Genomic DNA, 25,738 nt, shown 5'->3' with positions numbered 1-25,738 from the left:
CGACGGATGGAGCTGCCCACTCAGAGGTCTGGGTGTGGGGACCCTGCCCTGAGGCCTCGTCTGGATAGTAAAGGAAGGCAGTGGCTGCAGCTATGGTGTCAGCCCCCAGGATGTCCCTGTCCCACTCTCAATGCTGCCTTCATTCAGTGCCTCAGTTTACCCCCAACCTGCCTTTGGATCTGGCCCATCATGGTTCAGTACACACAGGGTATCAGCCACAACCCCACAGCACACCACTGTGCCCCTCACTCCCCACAGAATAAGGAGAGAACAGCTGGTCGTCCACCCCCCCACCCCCACCCCCCACCGCCGCCTCAGTCTCCTCCTGTCTCAAAAGCAGGAACACGGATGCAGAGAAGGAAGCAGGTCTGGGCAGCTCCAGCTTCATCAGCTGCCCACGCAAACATCTCATGCACAAAGGTGAGAGCAGGAAACAGGGGCGCTAGAGGCCAAGCCAGTGCAGGGTGCCCAGTCCAGAAGGCAACAAGGCACAAGGTGGTGCAGCTCCTGCTGTCCGACCTCCCTCCCTCCCTCCGTCACTTCTCTTCACTCCACCCACCTTTCTTGAACCCCACAAAGTTCTGCCTGCCACAGGGCCTTTGCTCTTGCCATTCTATCTTCTCGGAGAGTCCGCACCCCAAATAATCCCATAGCTAGTTCCTGATTCCAAGGTCTCTATGCAAATGTCACCTCCCCAGAGAGGCCTTCCGGATAACCAGGGCTAAGATACCCGCACCCCCCCCCCCCAACTCCTTATCTCCTTCTATACTTTTATTTCTCTGTAGCACCTGACATTCTATTAGTCATGTAATTAAGTATTGACTGACACTCTAGAATATTGGCCGCACTAGAGCAGGGATCTTTGTTCTATTCAGTGTCTCCATTGGGGCCTAGCATACAGTAGTTGCTCAAAAAATGTTGACTAAATGGCTCAAAGCAGCCTGGAGTTTGTACATACACAGTCTGAGACCTTCATGTATTCATGAAGAGGTTCTCCGTGCTGGACACTGGGGTGGGAACCCTGGACCTTCAAAGCCAGTGTCCAATGGGGGAGAGGAATGTAAAGAAATGACCCTGGAGAAGTAGAGCACTGAAAATTCTGGTAAGTTCTCAGCAGGAGACCAGCCAGGAGCTGAGGTTGAGCCTGACACGGGTGGGAGGGAGGGGTCTGTTTTAGACAGGGCTGCCAAGGGGGCTTCTTTGAAGGCTGAGCCTCTCCTCCCCAAGTAGAGAGAAGGTGGCAGCTACGGGAGTCACGGGGGAGGGTGTTCTGCACCATGGAAGGGTGAGACCAAATGAGTCAGGGGTATCAGGGCTGAATGTGGGCCCAAGCCTTCTGCACAAGCCCACCCAGGAGAGACAAAGAGAGTCTTGCATGGGCCTGTCTTTCCGAGGCATGTGGCCAGGCAAGCCTCAGTCACCCCCAAGGCAGGGACCACCTCTGCCTCCCTGCATCCCGCCATCCTGGACTCCCAGCCCCCCCCCCCCCGTCCCCCCACGTGAGCACTGGCGGTCAGTGTGCCCTGGTGACAGCGGCAGGGCTGACTCTGCCCTGGGCTTGCTTTCCCACATGGCTTTTGGCTTCAGACTGGGGACACCTCTTGGAGGGGTGAGAGCGATCTTGAAAGAGGGGGAGGGGGACACAGCAGGGACTAGTGCCTGTAAGGATGCCATAGGAGACAGTCTGCAGGCAGGGGTGGAGCTGACAGGCAAAGGGCCCACTGTGTCTGTATCACTGTGTACCAGTGTGTCATCTGTGTGTGTGTGTGTCTGTTGACATGTGTGTCTGTACTGTATATGTGTATCTTTTGTGTGTCTATGGACATGTGTGTTTATCGTGTATCTGGACATGTGTCTGTCAACCCATGTATCTTTCAATCTCGTGTGTAGTCTGTCTCTATATGTGTGTCGTGTGTGTGTGGATGCATGTGTCTTGTGTGTGTCTGTCTTTTGTCTGTGTTGTCTCTGTGTGTGGTGCTCTTTCCCTGTGTGGACGTTGTGATGCATGTGGCTAATCCTCTATGGGGGGCTGGTGCCTTTACATATATGATTATGTGTGTTCTTACAAACCCACATTCTGGGACTGGGAGAGTGGCAGGTGAGGGCACACGAGGTGGGATCCCCGAAGTCACAGTACTGCTTCTCTGAGGAGTTCTGCTCTTTTTTTTTTTTTTTAAATATATTTTATTGATTTTTTACAGAGAGGAAGGGAGAGAGATAGAGAGTTAGAAACATCGATGAGAGAGAAACATCGATCAGCTGCCTCCTGCACATCTCCTACTGGGGATGTGCCCGCAACCCAGGTACATGCCCTTGACAGGAATCGAACCTGGGACCTTTCAGTCCGCAGGCCAACGCTCTATCCACTGAGCCAAACCGGTTTCGGCAAGGAGTTCTGCTCTTTATTGTCCATTCTATTCACAAACAGCACGAGTTCCTACTGCGAACACTTCCTGAGGGGGAGCTCAGCCAAGCAGGGGCCAAGGAAGAGGCCAGTGAACCTCTGAGACAGGGGCTCTAGGGCCTGAGGCCTGGATCTTCTGCCTGGGGTCCCTGAATGGGGAGAGGGCAGAGGCAAGGCAGGCTGGAGCCCTCAAGACCCAAGCTTTCCCCTCATTCCTCTTAGGAGGGCTTCTTCCCAATCTCCCCCTAGAGAAACGGAGGCAGGACAGGCTCGGCCGGGTGAGGAAGGGCTTACCCTTCCTGGGGTGGGCCTTGGTTGGGGCCCAGGAACATCCCACATCTGCCACATAACTTCTTGGGCTCCACATTCTTCCTGGGCACCAGCCAGCAGCTGGCGCACCGGGTGCCATACTTCTTGTACCTGGGATGGGGGCACAAAAATCCAACATTCAGGATGCACCAGGGACACAGAAACCACCACAGGGAAACCACTTCCCCTTCCCAATACCCCATGCCAGCCAAGCACAGGCTGACGGGAGACCCTACCCCAACTCCCTCCTCCAGTCTGCAGACCTGATGCCACAGGCATTGCAGAGAGGTGTCCCATCTTCGGCATCTCTCCAGAGTGGGGTTCTCTGAGTCCTGCAAGAAGCACAGCGCCTGGGCTCTGGAAAGGCAGAGGCCAAAGGGCAGGAGTCAGAGGCCAAGCGTCCAGGCTCAGGAGGCTCGCGTGGGGTGGGGAAATCTGGGAGGATCCCTGTGAAGGCCCAGCCGGGCTCTGGGCCCGTCCCCGGGTATTGCCATATCTAAGACAAAGGGAAAGTCAGGAAGGGAGACAGATGGCACAGCTTGGCAGAGGAGGAAGCCGGGGGTGGGGGTGACTCAGCAGAGTGAAGGGGGCACTGAGACTCATCCTGGATGGGTCTAAATGGGGAAGCAGGGTAGGGAGTAAGACAGGGAAGATAGAAGGCGCCCCCCCCCCCCCCCTATTTATAGCTCTCATGTCTCCAGGACTCACCCAGGGCCTCGCTGCCTCCTGGGTTGGCCTCGGGGCCTGTAGGGGGAGCCTGAGAGCGGCTGCTGCTGGCCAGGCTGGGGGACAGACAAGGCGTCAGTATTGGGGGATCTGAATCCTGTCCCAGAAAGCCTCCCAAAATAAAGATTTACTACGAAGATATCAGGCATCCCTCATGCGGCACCTGATGTCTGAAAGGCCTGGCTTTGTCCCTCATTAGGAATAATAATAATAATAATAATAATAATAATAATAATTTGAAGAGATAGCTCGCTTGGGACCATCCTATCAGGTTGAAACCCCATTTCTCTCTGCCCTTGCTGTGTGACCCTGGAAAAGTGATGTCCCCCTCTGTGCTTCAGTTTCCGAACCTGTAAAATGGGCTTTACAAGGCTTCAATGAACCCACATACATCAAGTGCTGCATGTCGCCTCTTAACTGCTGCTCCTGACAAACGGCAGCTGTTGTTATTATTGGAAAAAGTAATGGCAGCAGCCGCCTTCAGCATGGCCAGGCCGGTCTCGTAGAGAGGAGCCCAGGCTCGGCCTGGGCTATGACCGGCCATGGCAGCAGGCCGGGCCTGGCACAGTCCATGCCTGGAGCGCGTCCCCACAGGCCCTGTCCCTATCATTGCCATTGGCTGCATAAAGGGCGCCCTCACTCCCCGGCCGTTCCCACCTGTAGCTGCGGATAATCTGAAGGCTGGAATCCGGCTTTATCTGAAACCTCAGGGTCACTCCCGCGAACCGAGGGTCCACTTTCTCGGCGCCCTGGCGCGGGTTTGACTGCTTCCGGGGCCTCCTCCGAGGTGGGGCTGGAGGGGCTGCGGAAATCTCAGGAGGCACCAGGCTGCGTCCTCGCTGACCAGTTGGGGTCAGCATGGCCCTGGGATCCCCGGCCAGGGGCGGAGGATCCAAAACCCCCAGGGCCTTCCGCTCCCAGCAGGGGCCCCGGGCCGGGGTGTCCTGGGCAGGGGGCTCCGCCAGCCCCGCTGCTGTCTCTCGGAGGAGGTGCAGGCTGGTGACGGAGTCCTGACGTGTAGTCCAGAAGGCACTGGGGACAAGGGGCAGTGTGGTCACCCCCCTTCCTGGGCAGCCCTACACAGGCCTCAGCGAGGGCAACTGCATGGCCCCTGGCGACACGGGACCCCACGTATCCCTGGGGATCAGAGCCTCTGCTTTGTAAGTACCAGGAACTAACACGGTGGCTCCTGAATAACCCCGGGAACCGAACCAGGGTCATGACCCCTTGGCCACTGGGCCCATTTGGGAGAAAGGGCGGCTCCTTCACGCACCTGCTACTGGGTCTGAGGCATCTTGGGGTCCTCGGCGCCTGTTGGGCGGGGGGTCCGGGGAGCGGCTCGGGGTCCAGACATGATGGCGCCAGTAGTTCTCGCAGCAGCATCATGGAGAGGTCTGGCGCTGGCTCGGCCTCCATCATGCCCCCGCCCAGCCCCCTCCCCGATCTCGCCCCGCCCCGCGGCCCACGGATGAGCGCCACCTGGGTGAGGCGCCGGGTGCGTGTGCGGCGCTGCAGCAGGGGTCAATGAGCCCCAGCTGGGGGCGGGGCGCTGCCGGACCCTGCAGCCTCGCCCCCTGCTGTAGGCCAGCCCAGCCCTTCCCCTTCCTACTCCGGGACTCTGCTGGGGGCCCTGCACACCCCTCGTGGCCGGGGGCCCTGCAAATCCCTCCGCGGCTGCAGGGGCGGGGCCTTGCCCTGCTGACGCACACGTAGCCCTCCAGCCTCCTGGGCCTGTGCCAGGCCTCTGCCTCAGTTTCCCCGCGGGCCCCGTCGCTGCCGTGGGAGGTGAGAGTTGAGGGCCTGGAAGATGAAGTTGTAGTTCCGGGGCGGGGCGGGACGGGGCTGCCCCCACCTCCCCGCCAAGGACACTCGGGATGCTGGAGTTCCGTAAGGTGGTTTTATTGTCACTCTAATTAGATTCCACCCCTTTCCACACGCAGGTTCTCCGGGGCTTGGAGAGGCTGCCCCAGCTGGGGCCCTGTCTCCACCAGGGCCTGGACATGGGGTCTCTCTGAAGCATTTGGCCTTCTTGGTGCTTCTGACATCTCTCGGGCCTGTCCACGCTCTGGGCTGGGCTGGCAGCGTGGCTGTTTCTCCAGTCCTGGCCCTTGGGCCACGGGTGTCCGGGACGGTCCAGCTGCCCATTATCAGTGCGGCTTGGGGACGTGACCATCCACGTAGAAGTTCCTGGTGATCTTGGGCAGGGTGAATTCGGCCCCTTCCAGCTCAGGGGTCAGGATGATCTGGCAGCCCAGCCGGGAGTTCTCCTGGAGGAGGGGGGCCATGTCCAGCATGTCATCCTCCCTGGGCGAGGGAGGCAGTGGTTAGCAGTGGGCACGCTGATGCAGCTGGTGAGGAGGGCTCAGAGGAGCAGAGAGAGATCACCTTTCAGGCCAGGGAGGGGCAGGCTGACTGAGTCCAGGGGAAGGGTTAGAGGGGGAGAAACGCTGGGGCTGCCCTCAGCGGCTGCCCAGTGGACCTCTGGACACTGGGAAGGAAAAGGCTCAACAGCCAACCCTGCGGCTCCGAGCTGCGAGGGGGCTGCCCGCTCACCTCTCATCAGGAGAAGGCAGAAAGTCCAGGTGGTCCTCGCTCACATACACATGGCAGGTGGAGCAGGCCAGGGACGCCTCACAGGCCCCTGGGGGGCAGCAAGTGAAGGGAGTTTAGGTAAGTGGCACCATCAGGCTGGTGTCACCCAATGAAAGACATAAGGGAGAAGCCTTTTGTTTCACCACGTGCCCCTAATCTTTCCCTCCCGCCTGTATGCCCTGTGGGAGCCCCCCCCCCCCCCCCTCTCAGCCCGCTGTTCCTGAGCTGTGGATGGGTTTTGCAAAGGGATGTCCAAGGTGTCGCATTTCCCAAGGACCCCCCAGCAAGCTGAGAGGGAAAGGCCAGGCAGGTTCCCAGTAGCCTTTGAATTCCCCTGCTGTCACTGTGCTGGGCAAATGTGTTCCTGCCTCCTTTCTGCTCCTGAAGGAGGGACTGGCTCACTCAGCACCAGTGCATGAGGGGAAGGAGACAGGAAATAAAGGCAGAAGCTGGGGTTTTCTGATTGTCCCTGGACACATTCCCAATCCTCTGACTGATGACTGAGAACTGTGCTTGGGGATAATGTCCCTCTTGGGCTAAAACCTTCCAAAGGGTCTTCACAGCCAGAATAAAATCCAGACTCCTCCACGCAGTCCTGGTGGCTCCCCCACCCCTTCACTCACTCCACATCAACCACACTGGCTCCCTGGGCTCGCTGCCGCCACCACCACAGGACCGCTGCACTTGCTACACCTTCGGCCTGGAATGCTCTTCTCGCCACTCTTTTCGTGGCCAGATCTTGTACTCAGGAACCCAGCTGTCCTCCAAGTCCCCCTGCCTGTTTCTTGTCCTTCCCCCTTGTTAATTTATTAATTTCTGTACAGCACTGATCACACCCTGTCAACCTGTCTTCCTCTCTCTGTACTTGGCACTGAGCCTCATATGGCATGTTGTAGATGCTTGAGAGACATCTGTTATAAGCGAATGACAGGACAGAATATTTTCCTTTCTCTTCCAGACATGTCGGATAATGAGAGTAGAGAAGCAAGGCAGCCTCCTGACCCAGCAGAACCTCCCTGTCTACCGGGGAGAAATCAGGCCTTGAAACTCCAAGTGGTCCCTAGCATCTCTTCCTTCACCCTGTTTCCCACCTTGTTAGCATCCTCATTCCTGAGATCAAGATGATCCTATCTAATAAAAGAGTAATATGCAAATTGACCATCATGCCAACATACAAGATGGCCACCACAACATGGCCAGCAGAGGAGGGCAGTTGTGGGCGATCAGGCCTGCAGGGGAGGGCATTTGGGGGGGACGAGGCCTGCAGGGGAGGGCAGTTGGGGGGAACCAGGCCAGCAGGGGAAGGCAGTTAGGGGCAATCGGGCCGACAGGGGAGCAGTTAGGTGTCGATCAGGCTGGCAGGGGAGTGGTTAGGGGTGATCAGGCTGGCAGAGGAATGGTTAGGGGGCAATCGGGCTGGCAACCAGAAGCAGTTAGGGGCAATCAGGCAGGCAGGCAAGCGGTTGGGAGCCAGCAGTCCTGGAATGTGAGAGGGATGTCCAACTGCCCTCGAGGGGTCCCAGATTGGAGAGGGTACAGGCGCGCTGAGGGACACCCCCCCCCCCCATGCATGAATTTCGTGCATCAGGCCTCTAGTCTAATATAAATGTCCCAATTAGTCACTACACACTAACCATGTGCCAGGTACTAAGCATTACACATGAGATCTGTTTACTCTTCTGTAGCAACCCAAGGAAGAGGGGACTAAGTTATCCCATTTTATAAGTGAGCAAACAGAGGCCCACAGGTGCCAAGTGCCTTGCTCAGGGTCACACAGCTGGTAAAAGGCAAAATCTGAAAACAGGCCACCTGCCTCTAAAACTCATATTCCCATCTATGTCCTAGACTGCCAGCTACTGGATTCCAGAACAAAACCTGAGGAAGGCCTGCCATAACCTGCACTCCACCCCCAACATCTCCACCTCTCTAATGACTAAATCAGCTTCCCTATTACATTCACCCAACAAATAACCCTGTACTTTTTTTTTTCAGACCATCCTTTTCAGTTGCTGATGATATAATCACATGTTTACTCCCTATTAGGTTGAAACTGGTGTGAAATGACAGGAGCCTTACCTATTTTAGTACATTGTTGCCTGGCACACACTAGTGTTCAATATTCATAGAAGAGCAGCATAGGTTTAGTGGCTAAAATTGCTGGGTTTGAATCTAATTTTGCCACTTCACCTTGGACCAGGTGTACGTAACCTGGGACTCAATTTCCTCACCTATAAAATGTGATAATCTGCCTGGCCAGTGTTGCTCAATCCATGAACCAGGAGGTCACGGTTCCAATTCCTGGTCAGGGCACATGCAAGGGTTGCAGGTTCACTCCCCAGTAGGGGGCGTGTAGGAGGCAGCTGATTGATGGTTCTCTCTCATCACTGATGTTCCTATCTCCCTCTCCCTTCCTTTCTGAAATAAAAAAATACATATATTTGAAAATAAAAATAAATAAAATGATAATATATAAATAAAACAAACTATGACATACAGTTGTCATGAAAAGTCAGTTAATATGTCTCAATATGCTTAAAGTAATGTCTGCTATTATTATCTTTCCTTCAACAAATACTGACTTAATCCCTGTTGTGTCTAAATACCATGAGAGGCAACAGATACATGTAAACAAGGAAAACAGCGTTTCTGATCTCATTCTGGGGAGAGATGACAAAGAAGGAAACAACATGGTGAGAAGTGCTATGAGGACAATAAAACAGTCACGTAAGAGGGAGGCTGGGCCACTCTAGGGCCACTGAAGGGGATGCTTTGTCAGGAAGATGACATTTACACCGAGAAGTGAAGGATGAGAAGAAACCAGAAGATCTGATGGAAAATCACTTCAGACCCTGGGACGGCAAATGCAAAGGTCCTGGGGCAGGAATGAACTAAGCAGTTTGAGGAACAGCAAGGAAGCCAGTGTGGCGAGAAGAGGAAGGAAAGAGAAAGACAACACAAGCTCCCAGGCAGGAGTTGTCATGGCCTCTAGTAAATGCTCAATAAACAAAGCCGGAGAAGGAACCCTGAGAGCTCCCTGAGCAGGGGATGAGGCGGTGCTGAGGAGTCTAGATTTAGCCCAGGACCGTGGGAAGCCATGGAGGGTTAATCAGCAGAGAGACAACTAATGGGCGTGTGTTGTTGTTTTCAAGGAATGAAGGGCCTCAGAGTTCCCTGTGCCTGGCTCCCACCTTCCAGGTCCACCCCGTGGCGCTGGGCCAGGTGGAGAACGTTATCCCCGACTCTGCCTCTCACCGGGATCCGCTGGCCCGACCGGTCTACGAACACCACGTTCACCCTGAGGACAGAGGGATGCGGAAGCCGCATGGACGCGGGCCCGGGTTCCGGTGGAGTCCAGGCTTAGGGCGGGGAACCAGGACGGAGCGGAGCGCAGGGGGACTCTAACGGTGAGGGTGCGGGGAAGGTGGGGGCCGGGAAAACCTCGTGGGATGAGGAGTGGGGAGTCCTCCCGCCCCCACCCGCACTCACACGTCCCCGGGCCGCTCGGGGCCGCTCGGTTCTTCCTCCCCCGCCGAGCGCGAGCCTGGAAAACACAGTTGGGTGAGCCGCGCGCAGCGCCCTGCGGGCATCCGACGGGTTAGTGCTGCCCAACCCCGGACCCGAGGCGCCGCAGGTACCTGTCACCCGGAATTTCCTGGAAGTCGCTGGTGACGCCGCCTTCCCGGATCCCCAAAAGCCCCCAGAACGGCTCCACCAGCGACCTTTGGCCACCCGCAGCAAGAACCCAGCACTCACGCCACCCCGGGCCACGGAGGCGGCCATGACAGGCGTCACGTGACCCGGAACTGGAGCATGCGCGGTAGCGCGCGAGCGAGGCGGACTAATTACCGCAATATAAGCGCCCACGGCGGTGGGGCAGCAACGGCTGGAGTTGGGGGGCAGAGGCAGCGACGGGATCTGGCACACCAAGCCCTGTAGGGCCACCCCAGCCCTCCCACCCAGGCCCACTGTCTCAAGAACCAGTCAGCTCTGCTTTCTTTAAAACCATTTACTTACAAACTTTAATTCAGCAAAGGTCTGTGAGAGAGGATGGGGGACCCCCAGAGTAAGAAGGAAGCTGTGGCCTAACTGGCCAGGGGCGGGCCCAGGGTCACTTCAGGTCAACAGGTCCTGCTGGTGGGCAGGGGCATGGAGTTGTGTGATTCCAGCAATGGTCCAAGGGGAGGCCAGCTCCAAGTGACCTGGCCAGGGATGGAGGTGCTCATCTTCAACAAGGGGGGAGTCAGCAGAGGCTCAGTGAGGTGCACAGTGCCGGACTCCCATAGACAAAGAGCAGGGGACTGGTTTCAGTGGGCAGAGGAATGGTGGAGTTGGTTTGCTAAGACCAAGGCTTTGGCCTTCTGTCCCCAGGGTGGGGGCCCTGGGTAGAGGGACCCAATCCCCAGGCCAGAGCTGTTTGGTCCTGAGTCAAGCTTCCAGAGCTTGACGTCTGAGAGGCTCTGGCCAGTGGGTTTGGGGCCCGGCTTTAAGGCATCAGAAGGCAAGGGGACCGTGGCAGGGAGCAGGGCACCCAGAGCTGGAGGACAGGCCAGACTGGGCAGGCAGGGGCAGGAGGCAGCCATGCCTGCAACAGACATGAGAGAAAGAGAAAAGAGCCGAGCCATTTCAAACCGAAGAGTGTGGAATGGAGGCTCAGACATGTTGAACCTTGCAGGTATAAGACCTGGGGGTCGTCCTGGATTGTTTAAAAAATAATAAAAATTAGAAAAGGAAACAAAAGTCAATTGTCAAAGTTAAAAAAGGGGAATAGTCTCTGATCCTCATGGGAGGTCAGGGAAACCTCCAAGGCACTCGAAAGGCCAAGATACAGGAGCGACGAGGCAGAAGAGGGCTCCCTGAGAGGCAGATGCTGGCGGACACAGGGAGGGCAGAAAGGGGCCCAGCCTGCTCTCTCTTAAGGCTGCAGGGTTTCCATGCTAGGAGCAGACCAGAGATGCAGAGTAGCCCCCAGACTCTCCCATACTCCTTGTGCTCCAGCTGGTTGGTCAGCAAAGTCTTTCAGAGATTTTCTATTACTGAAAGGAAAAAACAAAACAAAAACACAAAACACCAGAAAACCCAGAAGCAATTTGGTGCAGGCCCTGGAGCATCTCTGGCACTAGCCCCTTAGAAAATCCTCTTGCGCTTCAGGTACGAATCTGCATAATGGCCACCAAGGCCTTGGGAGTGCTGTCCCACATAGCTGCCTTCTGGGCTGGGCTCTGGCGAGGGCAGCAGGTGGGCAAAACTGCGTTTCTGGCCACCCAGTGGCGTCTAGAAACAGAGGAGAGGGGGTAGCAAGTCAGGGGCCACCTGGGGGTCACCGTTCCCCAGCTGTGTGTGCCCTCAACCCTTGCCCGTACCTTCAGCAGGTGGCTATGGCCATTGGGCCCAGGGCCCAGGCCCAGGAGCCCTTCTCCGGAGCCCAGTGGAGAGGAACCAACCGCCTGGCAGAAATGGGAGATGGGATAAAAGAAACATCCCCCAGAACAAAGGTCAGGACTTCAGATTCAAATCATGCCTCTGCTGTTTACTCGCCATGATTGGGGGCATATTAGCCCTGTCTCTGAGCTTCAGTTTTTTCATCTGTCAACTGGGGCTAAGACCATCCAACACCTGGCTTCTGGGAGACTAAGCGGAGGCTCAGAAGGCTGGGCAGCACCAGGTGCTACACACACAGGTGCAGGAAAGCTGTTCTAATTCACCTTGGCTCTAAGCAAAACTGATCCCTGCCACCACCCTAGCCTCGACCTAGGCACCGAGGGTCACAGGAATCCCTTGCATCCTGGTTGTCCCTGGGAACCTGTGCTCGGCTGGGGGAGGCTCCTCACCTTGTTAAGGTGGCTTTGCTTGAGGCCAGCCTGCAGGCCGCTGGTGAAGTAGGAAGTGGGCGAGCCCGAATAAAAGTGAGAGAAGGATCCCCCACCACCTCCACCACTCCGTTCGCTGAAGCCACTGGGTGGAGGGGACATCTGCAGAGAGGAGGCAGGCTGAGTAAGGAAGACTACTGCAGTATCCACCCGCTTTTGTAAACCACTCCTAAATGACTCTGGACTTTGGCCAACAAGCAGAGGTGCCTGCCTCCTTTCTGCCTCTAGGGAATCCTGGGATCACCACCACGTGTATGTGCACAGGCTGGCCAGCTGGAGGGTGAGTTCCACGTGGGGCTCACCAGCAGAGACCCCCAGACAAGGCCCATTTACCAACCTACTGGCCACCAGGTATATGACTAAGGCCCCTGTAATTGTTGAACTTCAGCTGAGCTACAATGTGAGTGTAGAGAACCACCCACCCACCATCCCACAGAATGGTATGAAATGATAAAATGTTTGCTGTTCTAAGCCACAAGTGGTAGGACCACTTGTTATGCAGCAAAAGCTAACTGATACACCTGGAAGGTGGGATTCACAGGGCAGCTCTTACTTTGTGTCGGCTGGGTCCGTGAGGCCCGAGGGCTGGCTCCCGTGGGTGGGAGAAGAGCCGCCTAGGTCCCATGTCCTGAATGAAAGTGGGAGAAAGTGTGTTGGGTTGGGGTCTGCACCAACCTCACTCTTAGCTGAATTCTCCAGCACAGATGTCATTAGGGAAGTTTGCCCCTTCTAGTAGAGGGGAAACTCGACCTGTAGAGTGGGGCAATGAGACAGAATGTGCTCTGTCCCGGGGATGGCTCCACCTAAGACCCAGAGATGACTACTATGAAGTCATGTGGCCCCACTGGAGCCAGGTGTTTCGAGTTTTCCAGGCAAGCTGAGCATCAGGGTTGTGTGAATGCTTGCAGTTTTTATATGTTGGTATCAGCGTTTATTTCAGTGTTTTTTTAAATAGACTTCACTATCAATTGTTATTCTTTTATATATAAAAGGCTAAGTGACCGGCCATATGTCCGTCCAACCATCTGGTACATATGATGCACATTGGCAATTTAAAAATAAACGTTGACTCACGCATGCGCGATACATATAAAGCTCTCAGTGGCACCAATATAGAAAGAGTAGGAATATTCCTACCTGAACCCGTTTCAGACATGGTCAGTTATATATTGCTTGGCGTTAAAGTTGTAAATACTTCATCACAAGGGAAATCGGTCAAGCACTCTGAAAGTGTCTTTACTCTTAATGTGGTGTACCGGGAGATATTAGAGTAAGTTTAATCAATTTATCAGTCATTGTTTTTATATCATGTTTTTGGTTTTTTTTTGTATCATGTTTTTGTTTTCATATCATGTCTTTGTTGTTGTTATATCATGTTGTTATTGTTTGTTAATCAATTTATATATTACTTTCATATACATTTTACTAATTTTCTTTCATCTCTGACACTTCTATTATAGAGAAAGGACGAATAGCAATATTAAAATATTTCTTCTAATTGATTTCCTTTCAATGTGCACGAATCCATGCACCAGGTCACTAGTTTTCTTATAATACAGTGCGGGTCAAACAACACAGGTGGCCTGCAAGTGGCCAGTCTGCAACATCTGACCTGGAAAACGTTGGAGTCATAGAAAGAACAGTTCCCCAGGGACAGAGACAGGAATCTCAGAGGGGAGAGGAGAGAGAAGGGCAGAGAGACAGGAAGCTGAGCCCTGTCTCTAAGGAGAAGCAGAAGTACAGCCTAAGGCCTCTTGGGAGAGAAAGACAGACAGGAAGCAAGGTCTGATGTGCAGAAACAGACAAGAGACCGAAGGGCAAGGACTGTGTCTGGCATGTTCCCCACTGTCACAGTGCTGGGCCTGGCACAGTCAGTGCTAGAGAAATATTGGTTTGGAGAATGACTTGCTCCCAGGGGACAAAGGGCCACAGTAGCCAGCCTTCGGGAGGGCTGACAACAGGGCAGAAAGATACTCACCGAAGGGTAGTCGAAGCCATAGCTGTCAGGAAGCCCTGGTTCGGGGGGCAGGCGCGTGCTGGTGAGGGGGCTGAGCAGGCGGGACTTGAGCTGGAAGGCTTTGCTGCTGCCGCCACCTCCACCACCGCCACCTCTGGGGACTGGGGGGTTAGGCAGGGGGCCCTCAGCTGGGCGGCGGCTTCTCCCGGCGCCTCCCCAGCCCCGGGCCTCCTTACTCGCCAGATTGCTGGCAGGGAGCAGGCTGTGTAGGTTCAGGTAAGGGTTCAGGGGGATCCGGAAGTCCTTGGGGGGCTCCCCCAACAGTGAGACCTGTGGCGAGAGGGCTGGATTCGAGAGGGTTCCTGACGGGAAACATCGCAGGGCAGGAGACTGGAACAGTGCTGGGCCCAGGACAGGACCTTACCCCGGGCGGTGTTGGCAGAGGTCCACTATCTTTCTGTAGGCCTCTGAGGCCAGTGCCTAGGAGTCCCACAGGGGCAGGGGGTGTAGTGAGCTGGGCTGCTGGGGGACCCAGGCCCATGGGTTCTCGGTCGCCTCCGGAAGGACCAAGCAGTGGCGGTAGCAGGGGTGGTGGCTTCCCTCGCCGGGGTGGCAGCTCCGGAGGCAGGCCCCCTCCTACAGAGAGAAGAATGTCAGTGGCCCAAACATACAGGACCCTACCTTCCCAGGGTCCTAAAGCATTTGCTTGGACCAGGGTGAACTGCCGAGGAACAACTATGCGCTGGTCACTGAGCAAGGCCTCTGCGTGTATCAGCTCCCAGAATGCTCATGGGTTCTCCCACAAGGTGGGCACCCAGCTGACAGACGCTGAGACCCAGAAAGGTTAGGGCACTTGCCCAAGGCCATGCAACTGGAAATGTACCACCCAATAGGGAAAGGGAAGCAGGATGGGCCCAGAGAGATGACCAGGGGCAGGGTCTGTTACCTGCAGACAGCTCCCCAAGGAGGTGGTTGGCCGACTGGGCACCAGGCTGCAGGGGGCCCAAGGGAGAGTCTCCCAGGATCCCAGGCTTCTGGGGACAGAGCACAGTCAGCCGGTGATGGGGGCAGTGTGGCCTTAGTAGCAGACAGGTATTGCCAAGGGTCTCAATGCCCCGCACACCCAGACTCTAGCCCACGCTGTTCACGGGTCCCCCAATGTCTGTGACACCCTGGCCATCATCCACCTGGCCAGCTAGTGGTAACCAAGGACCTCCTGCAGGCCAAGGCCCACCTGAGACCCAGGGAACATGGACCATACACTCAGCAGTCAGGGCCTACCACCCCAGTGTTAGTATCACACACACACCGTGACAATCCTTAGGCACCCACCAGCCCACACCCAGCCTCCTGCTCATTATCACGGAAGGAGTCATTCTTAGCTACATATGGATTCAGTCAGTCTCTGAGACACACGAAAAAGTCCAAGCCCACAACTTCACACTGTTAGTTATCATCAGACATACTCATGCCACTGACGGCCCCAGTGAATCAAACCAGACAGGGTAGTACACGTATGTTCTATTTTTCTGTGTCCATCTATGTGTGGTGTGTGTGTGTGCGTGCGCATGCACATGTCTCTGTCTGACACACCGGTACCATACTAAGGTGTGGTGTCTATTTTTGTGTGTGTATGTGTCCCCATGTATATCAGTTTTTGCATGTGTGCATGTGTCTCCGTGTGTGCACTGAGGTGGTATGGTATGTATATTTGTGTGTGTGTATGTGTGTCTATTTTTGTGTCTTTGCGTGAGGGAGTAGGGGTGAAAGGCCATTCTATTCCCTGGTGGGGCCAGGTTCTTCCCCAAACTGAGTCCTGGGCACCTGTGACAGGTCAGGCCCCATATCAAGCACCAAGGACACAGCCAGATGGCCCACAACCCCGAAGGCGAGGCCCAGATGTGAGAAGTGTTTGAAACTGAAAGGGAAGGGGCTGTGGCAGCACGTGTGAGTAAGGAGGGAACCCAGGGCCCACACCCATGTTACCTTCTGACCCTGGGTTTGCAGGGCCAGCTGCAGCAGCGCTGTGGACAGAGCAGGCCCGCTGAGCAGTGGCATGGCTGGAGGGGCACCCAGGAGACCTGGAGGGAGACCCGGGAAATGGGCGGTGATCCCTGGATGGAAGCCCCCCTCTGCAATCAGAGGCAGCCCTGCGCCCGAAGCCATGAGAGAGCGAGCGAACAGCCCTAAGGAAGGGCCTGGGAAGGGAGTCTGCCCTGGGAAAGGATGGCCCCTTTCCCACCACCCTGCCTCACTGCAGGCTGCAATGCTCCCACCTCTGACCCCGTGCAGGTGACCTCCATTCTTAACACGGCTCTGGCTCATGGGGCTCTTGTCACAGGGAGCTCAGGTGGGAACACAGTCCCTGGGAGACGCCCGGCTGAGAGGCTGGGGACCCCGCCCGCTGTTCACTCGACACGCCTTACCCTGCTTGCCTCCCGAGTTGCTGTGAAGCAGGGGATTGAGCAGCAGCTGGAGGGAGGCGGAAGGCCCCAGGCTGTTGAGCAGCTGCAGGATATTGGGTTCAGGCAGGAGCCCTTTGCCCCGATTGAGGGCCTGAGGAGAGAAAAGGACGGTGGTTCAGAGCCCTGCCAGGCCACAGAGGTGAGGCCTCATCCTTCCCTATTGCCGCCAGAACCTGAGTGGTGACCGCCAAGAGCCCTGATTTCTCAAGGGAGAGCCTGTGTCCCCCCCACCCCCCACCCCCGCCCCGCCAGCTTCCCATTCCCACTCCCTGGGCACACACTCACCGTGGCCTGGGCAGCGATGAGCGCAGCCAGCATGCTGCGCCCAGGGGGCCCTGGGGCACAGAAGGAGATGCGCAGGTGGCTGCCCCCCAGGGCCAGGCCATCTGCCTCCTGCTGCACCTCTTCAGCCATCTCGGCAGTCTCATACTCCAGCACAGCGAAGCCCTTCAGCTGCCCATCCTGGCCGTACGCCAGCTGGTGAGGGTGGGGGGAGGTGGACGTGAGTGCCAGGGGGCAGTGACCACTCTCACATAGAGTGACAACTGTGACCAGGCATGGATCCCGATTAAGAGACCCCCTCCCCGCCAGAGAGGGTAGATTTTTGGGCCTGGCACTGTTCTGAGCCCTGTTCCTCATTAGCTCATTGAATCTTCTCCATGGCCCGGAGAAGCTGCATCCTACCCATTTCTCAGAGGGGGCAACTGAGGCTCAGAGAAGTCAGTATGCTCAAGGTCACACAGCTGGTGGGAGGACAACGCTGGGACCCGTCTCACAGGGATCAACTCCCTTGCGCTTCATGCCAGTGTCACTTTGGGACTTTGAGATTCCTGAGCACAGGAAGCAAGCTGAGGTTTCAGGGCTGGGAGGAGGGGCTGGCTGGAAAAGAGGCAGGTGGGTGGCTTTGGAGCACCACCAAATCAGGAGCCTCAGGCCAAGGACACTGCAGCCAGGGCTGGGAAGGCACAGAGCCTGGGGGCAAAGCAAGTGGCCTCTGAGCTCAGGTGAAAGGTAACAGCCAGTGAGCCACAGGACAGGGAACAGAGGTGCGATCACGGGCAGACCAGGGAGGCCTGTGCATCCCCCTTGATTGCAGCCATTTGGTACTTTAGGCTTACAGATCCTCCTCCAGGCCCTTGGGCCAGATGTGTTCCCAGACCGAGAATTTTTAAGAAATCAGAAAGGGAGAATGCCACACATATTATATATTACACATCAGTCACTCCAGTGGGGTCCAGGGCACCCTGAAAATCAAACACGCAAATAGCTCTGCATCAAGACACTAAGAGAAAGGCCACGGACAGCCCCACATGGGTTCTCTGCTGCCAGAGCTCTTGGTTTTCAGGATATTGTGAGAGCTGGCATTGCGGATGGAGGCTATCCCAGGGAAAGCAGATACTGGGTGAGAGCACTCAGCTGGGCTCTTCCTGTGTCCAGATGCAGGCACTGTCAGCATGCCCACTCTGCAGGTGAGGAAACTGAGACTCAGAGAGTGGCAGTCCCTTGCCCAGGCCGCAGAGCTGGAGCTGGGATCAAGCAAGGCGAAGCTGTACCCTAACAGGACTGGCCACCTCAGGGTGGCGATGGCTATCCCAAGAACTAGTATCATTGCTCTGGGTTCTGACTGATGGAGGGTGGTCTGGGACCAACCCAATGCCCACCAGGAGGGAATGGTCCAGAGTCCATAAAATGGAATATGGCACAGCTGCAAAGGGACTGAGGAAGCGCTCATGTCTGAACACGGAAAGATGCCCAAGACAGAATGAGTGGAAAAACCAAACCAACGCAGGCACAGCAACGAATGGATCAAGAAGAGAGGAATGCAGGAACATACAAACACATTCGTTGAAAACGCTTAATAAAATCTCGCTGGAAGGACACAACAAACTGGTACAAGCAGGGGCTCTGCAGGAAAAGTGCTGGGGGGCTGGAGGGAGCCTTTACCACAGAATGTGCTGAGTTTCCAAATGTGATTGGACTGTCCTTTCAGAAAAGCAACGAAGTGGAAAAGGCTTTTTTCACAAGGTCATGTGAAACCTGCTTTATACATATTTATAACATTCAAGCATTTTTAAGCAACTCTGTAATGAAATAAAGCAACTATAATATGGAAATCTGCCTGTGAATAAATGACAAAGTGCCTTAGAGTGAGTTGCTATGGGACCTTGGTCTCATCTTGATTGTGTTGAGAATAAAGCCTCCCATCCCCAGGACGACAGCAGATTCCCAGAGTGGCATCGGCCGTCGTGGGAGGCAAGGGCACCCAGTTTAGAGCACAGGCCCTGGAGTCAGCTGCCTGACCTTGACTCCCAGCCCACCTCCAACTGGCTGGCTGGCCTGGGCAGGTGCCCCTCCCTGGCCCTCAGTTTTTTCGTCTGCAAGGTGGGGCAGCTACTCTATCTACCTCAAAGGGTAGTTGTAGGGTTCAATAAGATGTTCAACAAGGGCAGGGAAGGGTCCCACTCCAGCCATAGTAGCTCAGGGAGGCTGTCGGCAGGGGCCCAGCACCCGCTTTGCGTGCCAGGCAGGGTAGCCTCTAGCCATCAGCCCATCTCTGGCCAGGCCCCATACCAAGGCCGGGACACACATCTTCTCACAATCACAGATGAATAGAGACTCAGCGAGTCAAAAGGCAACCAGATGGGGAAACTGAGGCTCAAAGAGAGAACTTGTAGTTCTTGCCAACCTCAACCTCCGCGTGAGGAAGTGGCCATCGACCTAATTCATCTATGTCCTGAGCCCCACCCAGGGCCTAACACACAGGAGGTGCAGGAGCATGAATGAATGCTGAGAGAGCAAGGAGAGGAGTTCCTACACATGTCCCATCCCCAGGTCCTAAAACCATTCATACAAGAGGAGTGGGCCCCACCTAACACCAGAGCTGGGGTCTGAGTCAGGTATCAGCTTCCTCTAGGCTGCCTGGGGCTCTGGAGCCAGGCTGCAGTGTTCCAATCCTGGCTCTACCAGGTCCTGGCTGCATAACCTGGGGCATGTTACTTGACCCCTCTGTGCCTCAGTGTCCCCACCTGAAAATGGGGTAACACCTGTTACAGGTTGTTACAGAAAAAAGGGACAGCAATAATGTGCTCAGAATCCAGTGAGTGCTAAAGGAACGTCTGCCTTGGGGGGGAGGGGAGGGCAAGACCATCTGGGGCTCTGCCAGGGCTGGGCCTGGCCTATTCTCACCCCACTGTGCTTGTCACGGGCACACATACAGCCGTGCCTGACAAATGTGACTTGGATGAACAAGGATTGTTTTGCTAACCAATGTGTGAACACTGACTCCCTTAAGAATGAACCTGGTCAATCCATTTTCTAACCTTAAGGCTAAACAGACTGTGGGCTCCTCCAGAGCAGTCTCCCCAATGCTGGGCCTGGGACCCAGTAGGTGTTCAAGAGACAGCTAATGAGTGCAGGAGTGAAGGTGAATGAGGGATGCACAAGCTTTCTGCCCAGCTTTTACAAAGGCAGCCGCCTCACTTGCACTTCACATGGGGAGAGGCCAGCGAGGTTAAACCAGGCACTAGGGCAGCGGTTCTCAACCTGTGGGTCGCGACCCCTTTGGTGGTTGAACGACCCTTTCACAGGGGTCGCCTAAGACCATCCTGCATATCAGATATTTACATTACGATTCATAACAGTAGCAACACTACAGTTATGAAGTAGCAACGAAAATAATTTTATGGCCAAACCAATGGATATGGACAACAGGGGGATGAAAGCATGAGTGGGGGTTGGGGGGGTTGGGGGTTAACTGGGGGGGGGGGGATAAGGACACACTTGTAATACCTTAACCAATAAAGAAATTAAATTAAAGATAAAAAAAGAAAATAATTTTATGGTTGGGTCACAACATGAGGAACTGTATTTAAAGGGCCAGAAGATTGAGAGCCACTGCCCTAGGGGGAATGCAGGGATTTGAACTCCAGTCATCTGGCTCCTGTCTGAGCTCCACCAAGTGGCCTAACAAGAACCCCATTCAAAATGGCAACGTCAACACTTTACTGAAAAGGGATCCAGGAGATTGGGGAGGGCAGGTGAACCCAAAGGACCCTCCCAGGTGCTCCAGGCCTGGCATCTGCTCACCAGGTTCCCACTCCAGGCTCAAGCTCACCTGGCAGAAGGTCGGTGTGTGGACAGCCGACAGAGCCTGACGCAGGGCGTCCACATCACTGAAGCCAGGGGGCAGGCGGTCAACACAGAGGCAGCGGGAGTGGAGCAGGGCGGGTGTCAGCTGTCCCGCGTCTGTCCAGTGCACATAGAGGGTGCGCGTGCCCAGCGGCTTGCCCAGCAGGTCCGATTTGGCACGGGCAGCCGAGTCCTTCTTCATGTACTCGGCAAAGCCATACCCCTTGGAATGGCCAGTGCGCTCGCTATAGACCAGGAAGCAGCGCTCCAGGCTGCCGAAGGGCCGCACCAGCTCCTCGAACTGCTGCTGCGTGAGGCTGGGGGGCAGGTTGGCCACGCAGAGCAAGGCGTCAGCGGGCTGCAGTTGCACAGACAGCTCGCGCTCCCGCAGGCAGCTCTGGTGGAAGGTGCTGATGGCGGCCTCGGCTTGCTCCCCGTTCAGCAGGGTCACAAAGGCTGCAGCGGGAGGGGGAGGGGGTCAGTGGGGTCCCAGAGCGCCTGCCCCTAGGCCCCATGGCTGCCCGCCCTTACTTCTCCTAAACCATGTGTGATCTCAGAATACTGACCCACTAAGACACCCCAGGCCCCAGTGGACTAGATAGTTGCCAGCCTTGAGCAACTTCTACCTCCAGGAGGCCTGCTCCCTGCCCTCACCCCCTAGCCGTTCTCAACCTACTCATGAGCTCACCTGCCCTCTTATATACTGTGCACCTGGCTAGGTGACAATAGGTGAGTAACTTGGGTGACACAGAGAGTAGTGGTCAAGCACGTGGTCACTAGAGCCTGGTTTCAACTCCAGCTTAAGTGGCTGTGGGGGTCTCAGTTTCCCCATCTGTTAAATGGGAATAACTTACTCCTCATAACCACCATGGTGCCAGCAAGGAAATGAGTGCAGAGCAGCGGCACCCCTAACAGAGGGGAGGAGCCTGGACTGGAACCCAAGCAAACAGGCTCCACAGCCCCACTCTGCACCCCGTCCTCACCACCTTTCTAGGCCAACACCGCTCACCTCTCATGTCTGAGCCCTGGCCTAAGCCTCAGTCCTGCTGCCCTCCTGGTTTGCTGTCCAGCCAACAGCTAGCTTTTCAAAATGATTATCAGAATGTGCCATGCCTTATCCAGGGGCTTCTCACTGCAGGGGACAAGGGAGCCTGTGTGGCCTGTCTTTGCTAACTTCCTCTGCCATCTCCTGCTGCTACTTCCTGGACTATGCCAGGCACATGCCCGCGTAGGCCTTTGCATCTGTATTTCAATGGAACACTGACCTCCCCTTCTTCACCTGGTTAATCCTGACCCACCCTTCAATCTGACTGCAAACATCACTTCCCCCATGAGGCCTACCCTGACTGCTCCTGTTTCAGATCACAGCTCTGGGCTCCCACAGCACCCAGTAGCTTCTAGTCCTATGACCACTTCACCTTCACGCCTGCAGTTGTGTGGATGACATTCTCCCCCCAGACTAGCCCATCGCTGTTTGGTTCACAGCTGTGTCCTGTGTCCCAGCATATACTGGCGCATAATAAACATTTATCGAAAAACACTATAATGAGAGTCACTTAACCTCTGGAACCCCAATACCTGGCATATACACAGAAGAGGTACTTAGTAAAACAGTTCTGACTTGTTGCCCCTGCCAGTGTTTACTAAGTATCTACTGGGTGCCAGACACGCACAGCCTTTTTAGGTATTTTAATGATTTTAATGTGTTTTACCTTGTGGCCAACCCAAGCAGGTCAAGCCCAATTTGCTGAGGCTCAGGAAGGGTGACTCACTTGCCTCTGGCCTCCAAGTGAGGACAGACCAGGACTTGAACCCAGGTCTATTTGTCTCCAGGTCCCAAGTTTTAACCACTTACCCTAGCCCACCAGGTAGGTCTCCAGGGTCCCCGTCCTCACCTGCTTCTCACCCAAGTTACAGATTGCAAGCAAAGGACTAGAGGACACAGACACCCACCAAAGGTCTCCCACAAGGTGGGGGGTGCAAGGCTGACAGGACTTGTCCCTGCTCTCATGGAGATGACCACTCAGTGCAGGAGGCAGCGAGCGAGCCAGCAGTAACAGCCCAGAGTGATGGGGAGAGGCACGCAGGGCACTGTTGAGGAGCTGCCTGCCTGCACCTGGATAGAAGAGGGGACAGCTAAGAACAGAGGCAGAGGGAACGCCTGGAAGCTTGCCACTGAGGAGGTGGCAAGGCTGGGGCACATCCTTGCAAGATAGTGTCAAGAGGAGCCTCAGACAGGTATTGAGGAGAGAAAAACAATCAGGTTAGGATTAGTTTTTTTTGTTTTGTTTTTATATGTTTGAGTTTTAAAATTCATTTCAGAGAGAGGAGAGAGGGAGAGAGAAATAGAAACATCGATGATGAGAGAGAATCATTGACTGGCTGCCTCCTGCACACCCCCTACTGGGTAGCAACCCGGACATGTGCCCTGACCAGGAATCAAACTCTTGGTTCATGGGTCAATGCTCAACCACTGAGCCCACTGGAGGGCTAGAATTAGGTTTGATCAGATTTGCAATCAACTGATCAAATTTGATAGACCCTGGCTCCCTGGGGGAGGGCAAGTAGGAGTGTGAAATCATGGAGAGGCCAGTGGTGACTGCCATTTTGACAGAGATGGAGGAGCACTAATTGTTCTGGAGGTCTTGACAAAGACCAGACAGGCCTAGGTGACTGGGGGTATGGTGTGGGAAGTGGGGAAGCCCAATGCTCAGGTATCTGGCTGAGCAGCCTGAAGGAAGAACAGGAATATCAAGACTGCTCCATAATGAGCACCCAGAAAAGATTGGGGCAACAGTCTGTCTTGTGCCTGCCTAGAGGATGTTGAGCCCAAAATTCAGGAGAGAAGATGCCAGGCCAGAAAGCACCTGGCTTCAGGGACTGTCACCCTTGCCACTAGCCCACCCCACAGCCCCACAAACCTGTCCCTTTGTATTTGTCCACAAAACAGTACTTGAGCTCGTAGTCGCTGAGCAGGTCGTGCACTTCCTGCAAAGACAGAAGCCAAAGGACAGGGAGTCACCAGGGGCTGAAGGAAGCAATCCAGCGCAACCTTCACATGGAGCAGCTACAGAGGCAGGTCAATTACAGTCCCCATTTAACAAAGGAGGAAACTGAACTCAGAGCAGTTACTTGCCCAAAGCCATTGAGGCCACACCTGGCAGAGCCGGGATTCAAAGTCTAATTGCAGATCCCATTTTCTTAACCAACACAAAATACTCTTAGAGAGTCAGGCGGGTCTGAGTTCAAGGCCTAGCTCTGCCTAATGCCGTTAGGGAAGTTGTTTAACCCAGGGGTGCCAACCGGTGGTCCGCGAGGTCCAAAAGTTTGGTGACCGCTGCTTTAACCTGTCTGACTGACCCTTAATTGGAAGCCTGACTCCTTTCAACATTACAAGTTAGGTAATAACAAACCCATCTTGCAGATGAGGAAACAGGCTCAGAGAGGTGAAGGTCAAGACAGCAGCAGGAATGCCACCCAGGGGTACCTGACTGCGGACCCCGTATACTTGAAGCCCACACTGGGTGGCTTCACGTGCCTCCCAGTTCCCTCCTGCTGACACGGTTGCCTTCTTGTAAGCCAGCTGCGGGGGCGAGCCTCTACCGGCCTGCTTGTGCCAGATACACTGTGCACCCTGCAGGAGAGACAGTGTGTTCCCAGCTAAGAGAGGGCAGGTGCTAGGAGGAGGGCTGACTCTAGGAATAAACCAGACCATGCCTAGTGGTGCTTGCCCCAGGTCTGTCCCCCGAGTCACGCCCTCCCCACACTTTGGTGGCCCTACCACCCACGTGCCCACCAACGGAGGGTGAGCCAGCGGCAGATGTGTGGGTGGCCCCGAAAGGAGGAATCCTGAGCAACAGGAAGAGAGAGCCCATTCCACCACCGCAGGGCAGGGCGGACCAGATGCGATCTCCTTGGGTCCAAAGAGCACTGGAAAGCCCTGCACCCACAGGCCCCAAGAGAAGAGCACCCCTAGCCAGACCAGCCAAGGCGAGCTCCACACAACACGGGCCCCTCCTTTCTTTCAGGTCTGTGGGCTGGAGGCAGGAGACCCCTTTTTCCAAATACATTCTGGGGCTTTGGGAGAAGAAAGATCTCAGGAGCTGCTACAGCTTCCGATCTATCTGTAAGAGGAGTTCATAATCCGTGCTCTAAGCCAACCCTGAACTTCTGACTATGCGGTCTGGCCACCTCATGGCAGAGGGGAATGAGGATAAACACAATCAGAGCAGGGGGCTCCTGGCGTCTCTGTTCCCACAGTCCCGGTCTAGCTGCCCATTCACAACCCCCCCACGCGGCCAAGGCTGCCCACCCACTTCAATCACGAGTGCTCTTCCAAGCCCGTGGTCGCCGTTTAGCACATCCTCCCTCAGTCCAAAGTTGGTTTCTCCCTCCATCACCGTTCCCCCCCCCCCCCAACAAACCGCCCTTGGTCTCTCCCAAACCCTCATGGATCCTGCGTTTGGACTCTCCCGCCGACGCCCCCTACACCCGAGCACGCCAGCGTCGGTGTTGCCTGGTTCCCCCCGCGCACGCGCACGGTGGTATTTCCCGCCACGCTCCCACACCGCCCCCCCATACCTGGTTGGTCACGTCCCCCGGGAGGCCCCGGATCAGTATCTTGCGGCGGTTACGGAACTGGCGCTCGGTGTGTTCCAAGCGTTTCCTGATCTCCTCTGGATCTAGCGGCTGCAGTTCTTCTTCGGGCGCCCGGCGCTCTGGGGCATCGTCAGTTTCAGCCTCGGCCCCAGGCTCCGGACTCAGCGGGGGCCGGTGAGTAACGGACACGTCGGCCGCCATCTTGGGAAACCCGGCGCCTTCTGGGACCAGCGAGCCAGGGCGGAGCGGCATAGAGCGGCAACGAGGGCGCGTCCACCTATTGGCCGAAAGGAGCCCCTCCCCTTCTCTTCAAATCTCTCAGCCCATTGGCTAGGGCGCAGCCCGCCTCCCAGAGTTCACGCCCCATCTCGGCGCACAGCCTCCGCCCCTTGCCACCGCTGAGATGTCACTCAATAGACGCTCAGCGCTGTGGGGGATCCCCTTAGCGCAGGTGGAATCCAGCCACAGACTCCGGCGGGGCTGGTGTGGTTCAGTGGTTGAGCATGGACCTATGAACCAGGAGGTTACAGTTCGATTCGCGGTCAGGGCACATGCCCTGGTTTCAGGCTCGACCTCCAGTAGGGGGCATGCAGGAGGCAGCCAATCAATGATTCTCACTCACCATTGATGTTTCTATTTCTCCCTCTCCCTGCCTCTCTGAAATATATATATATATATATATATATATATA

The 25,738-nt window shown here is 55.6% G+C and overlaps 3 protein-coding genes across 4 annotated transcripts; all 3 read right to left on the bottom strand.

Annotated features, from left to right (window-relative positions):
- Positions 1-2,213: 2,213 nt before the first annotated feature.
- On the bottom strand, positions 2,214-4,832 carry ZGLP1 (zinc finger GATA like protein 1). Its single transcript, XM_081090900.1, has 6 exons — positions 4,713-4,832; positions 4,097-4,471; positions 3,422-3,495; positions 2,977-3,070; positions 2,699-2,824; positions 2,214-2,553 (listed from the first exon to the last, which is right to left on the bottom strand). The coding sequence occupies exons 1-6, from the start codon at positions 4,823-4,825 to the stop codon at positions 2,466-2,468; spliced, it is 870 nt and encodes a 289-aa protein (XP_080947026.1). The 5' UTR covers positions 4,826-4,832; the 3' UTR covers positions 2,214-2,465.
- A 490-nt stretch (positions 4,833-5,322) lies between these two features.
- Positions 5,323-11,177, bottom strand: FDX2 (ferredoxin 2). Its single transcript, XM_081090901.1, has 5 exons — positions 9,667-11,177; positions 9,518-9,572; positions 9,220-9,326; positions 5,993-6,080; positions 5,323-5,743 (listed from the first exon to the last, which is right to left on the bottom strand). The coding sequence occupies exons 1-5, from the start codon at positions 9,809-9,811 to the stop codon at positions 5,587-5,589; spliced, it is 552 nt and encodes a 183-aa protein (XP_080947027.1). The 5' UTR covers positions 9,812-11,177; the 3' UTR covers positions 5,323-5,586.
- RAVER1 (ribonucleoprotein, PTB binding 1) lies at positions 10,030-25,401 on the bottom strand. Of its 2 annotated transcripts, none has more exons than XM_081090898.1 (13): positions 25,030-25,401; positions 23,370-23,436; positions 20,435-20,904; positions 16,606-16,797; positions 16,282-16,411; positions 15,842-15,936; positions 14,802-14,889; positions 14,280-14,491; positions 13,877-14,185; positions 12,452-12,526; positions 11,860-12,018; positions 11,392-11,475; positions 10,030-11,302 (listed from the first exon to the last, which is right to left on the bottom strand). In XM_081090898.1, exons 1-13 carry the CDS (start codon positions 25,297-25,299, stop codon positions 11,156-11,158), a joined length of 2,298 nt encoding a protein of 765 aa, XP_080947024.1. In that variant the 5' UTR covers positions 25,300-25,401; the 3' UTR covers positions 10,030-11,155. The 2 variants fall into 2 exon arrangements, with proteins under 2 accessions (XP_080947024.1, XP_080947025.1); XM_081090899.1 differs by having other exon boundaries at positions 11,860-12,000.
- Positions 25,402-25,738: the final 337 nt, after the last annotated feature.

The sequence above is a fragment of the Myotis nattereri genome (assembly GCF_964212035.1).
Source record: "Myotis nattereri genome assembly, chromosome: 5".
In the NCBI taxonomy this organism is placed as follows: Eukaryota; Metazoa; Chordata; class Mammalia; order Chiroptera; family Vespertilionidae; genus Myotis; species Myotis nattereri.
The sequence above is the reverse complement of the archived record's forward strand: the minus strand, read 5'-3'. Positions and strand labels throughout refer to the sequence as shown.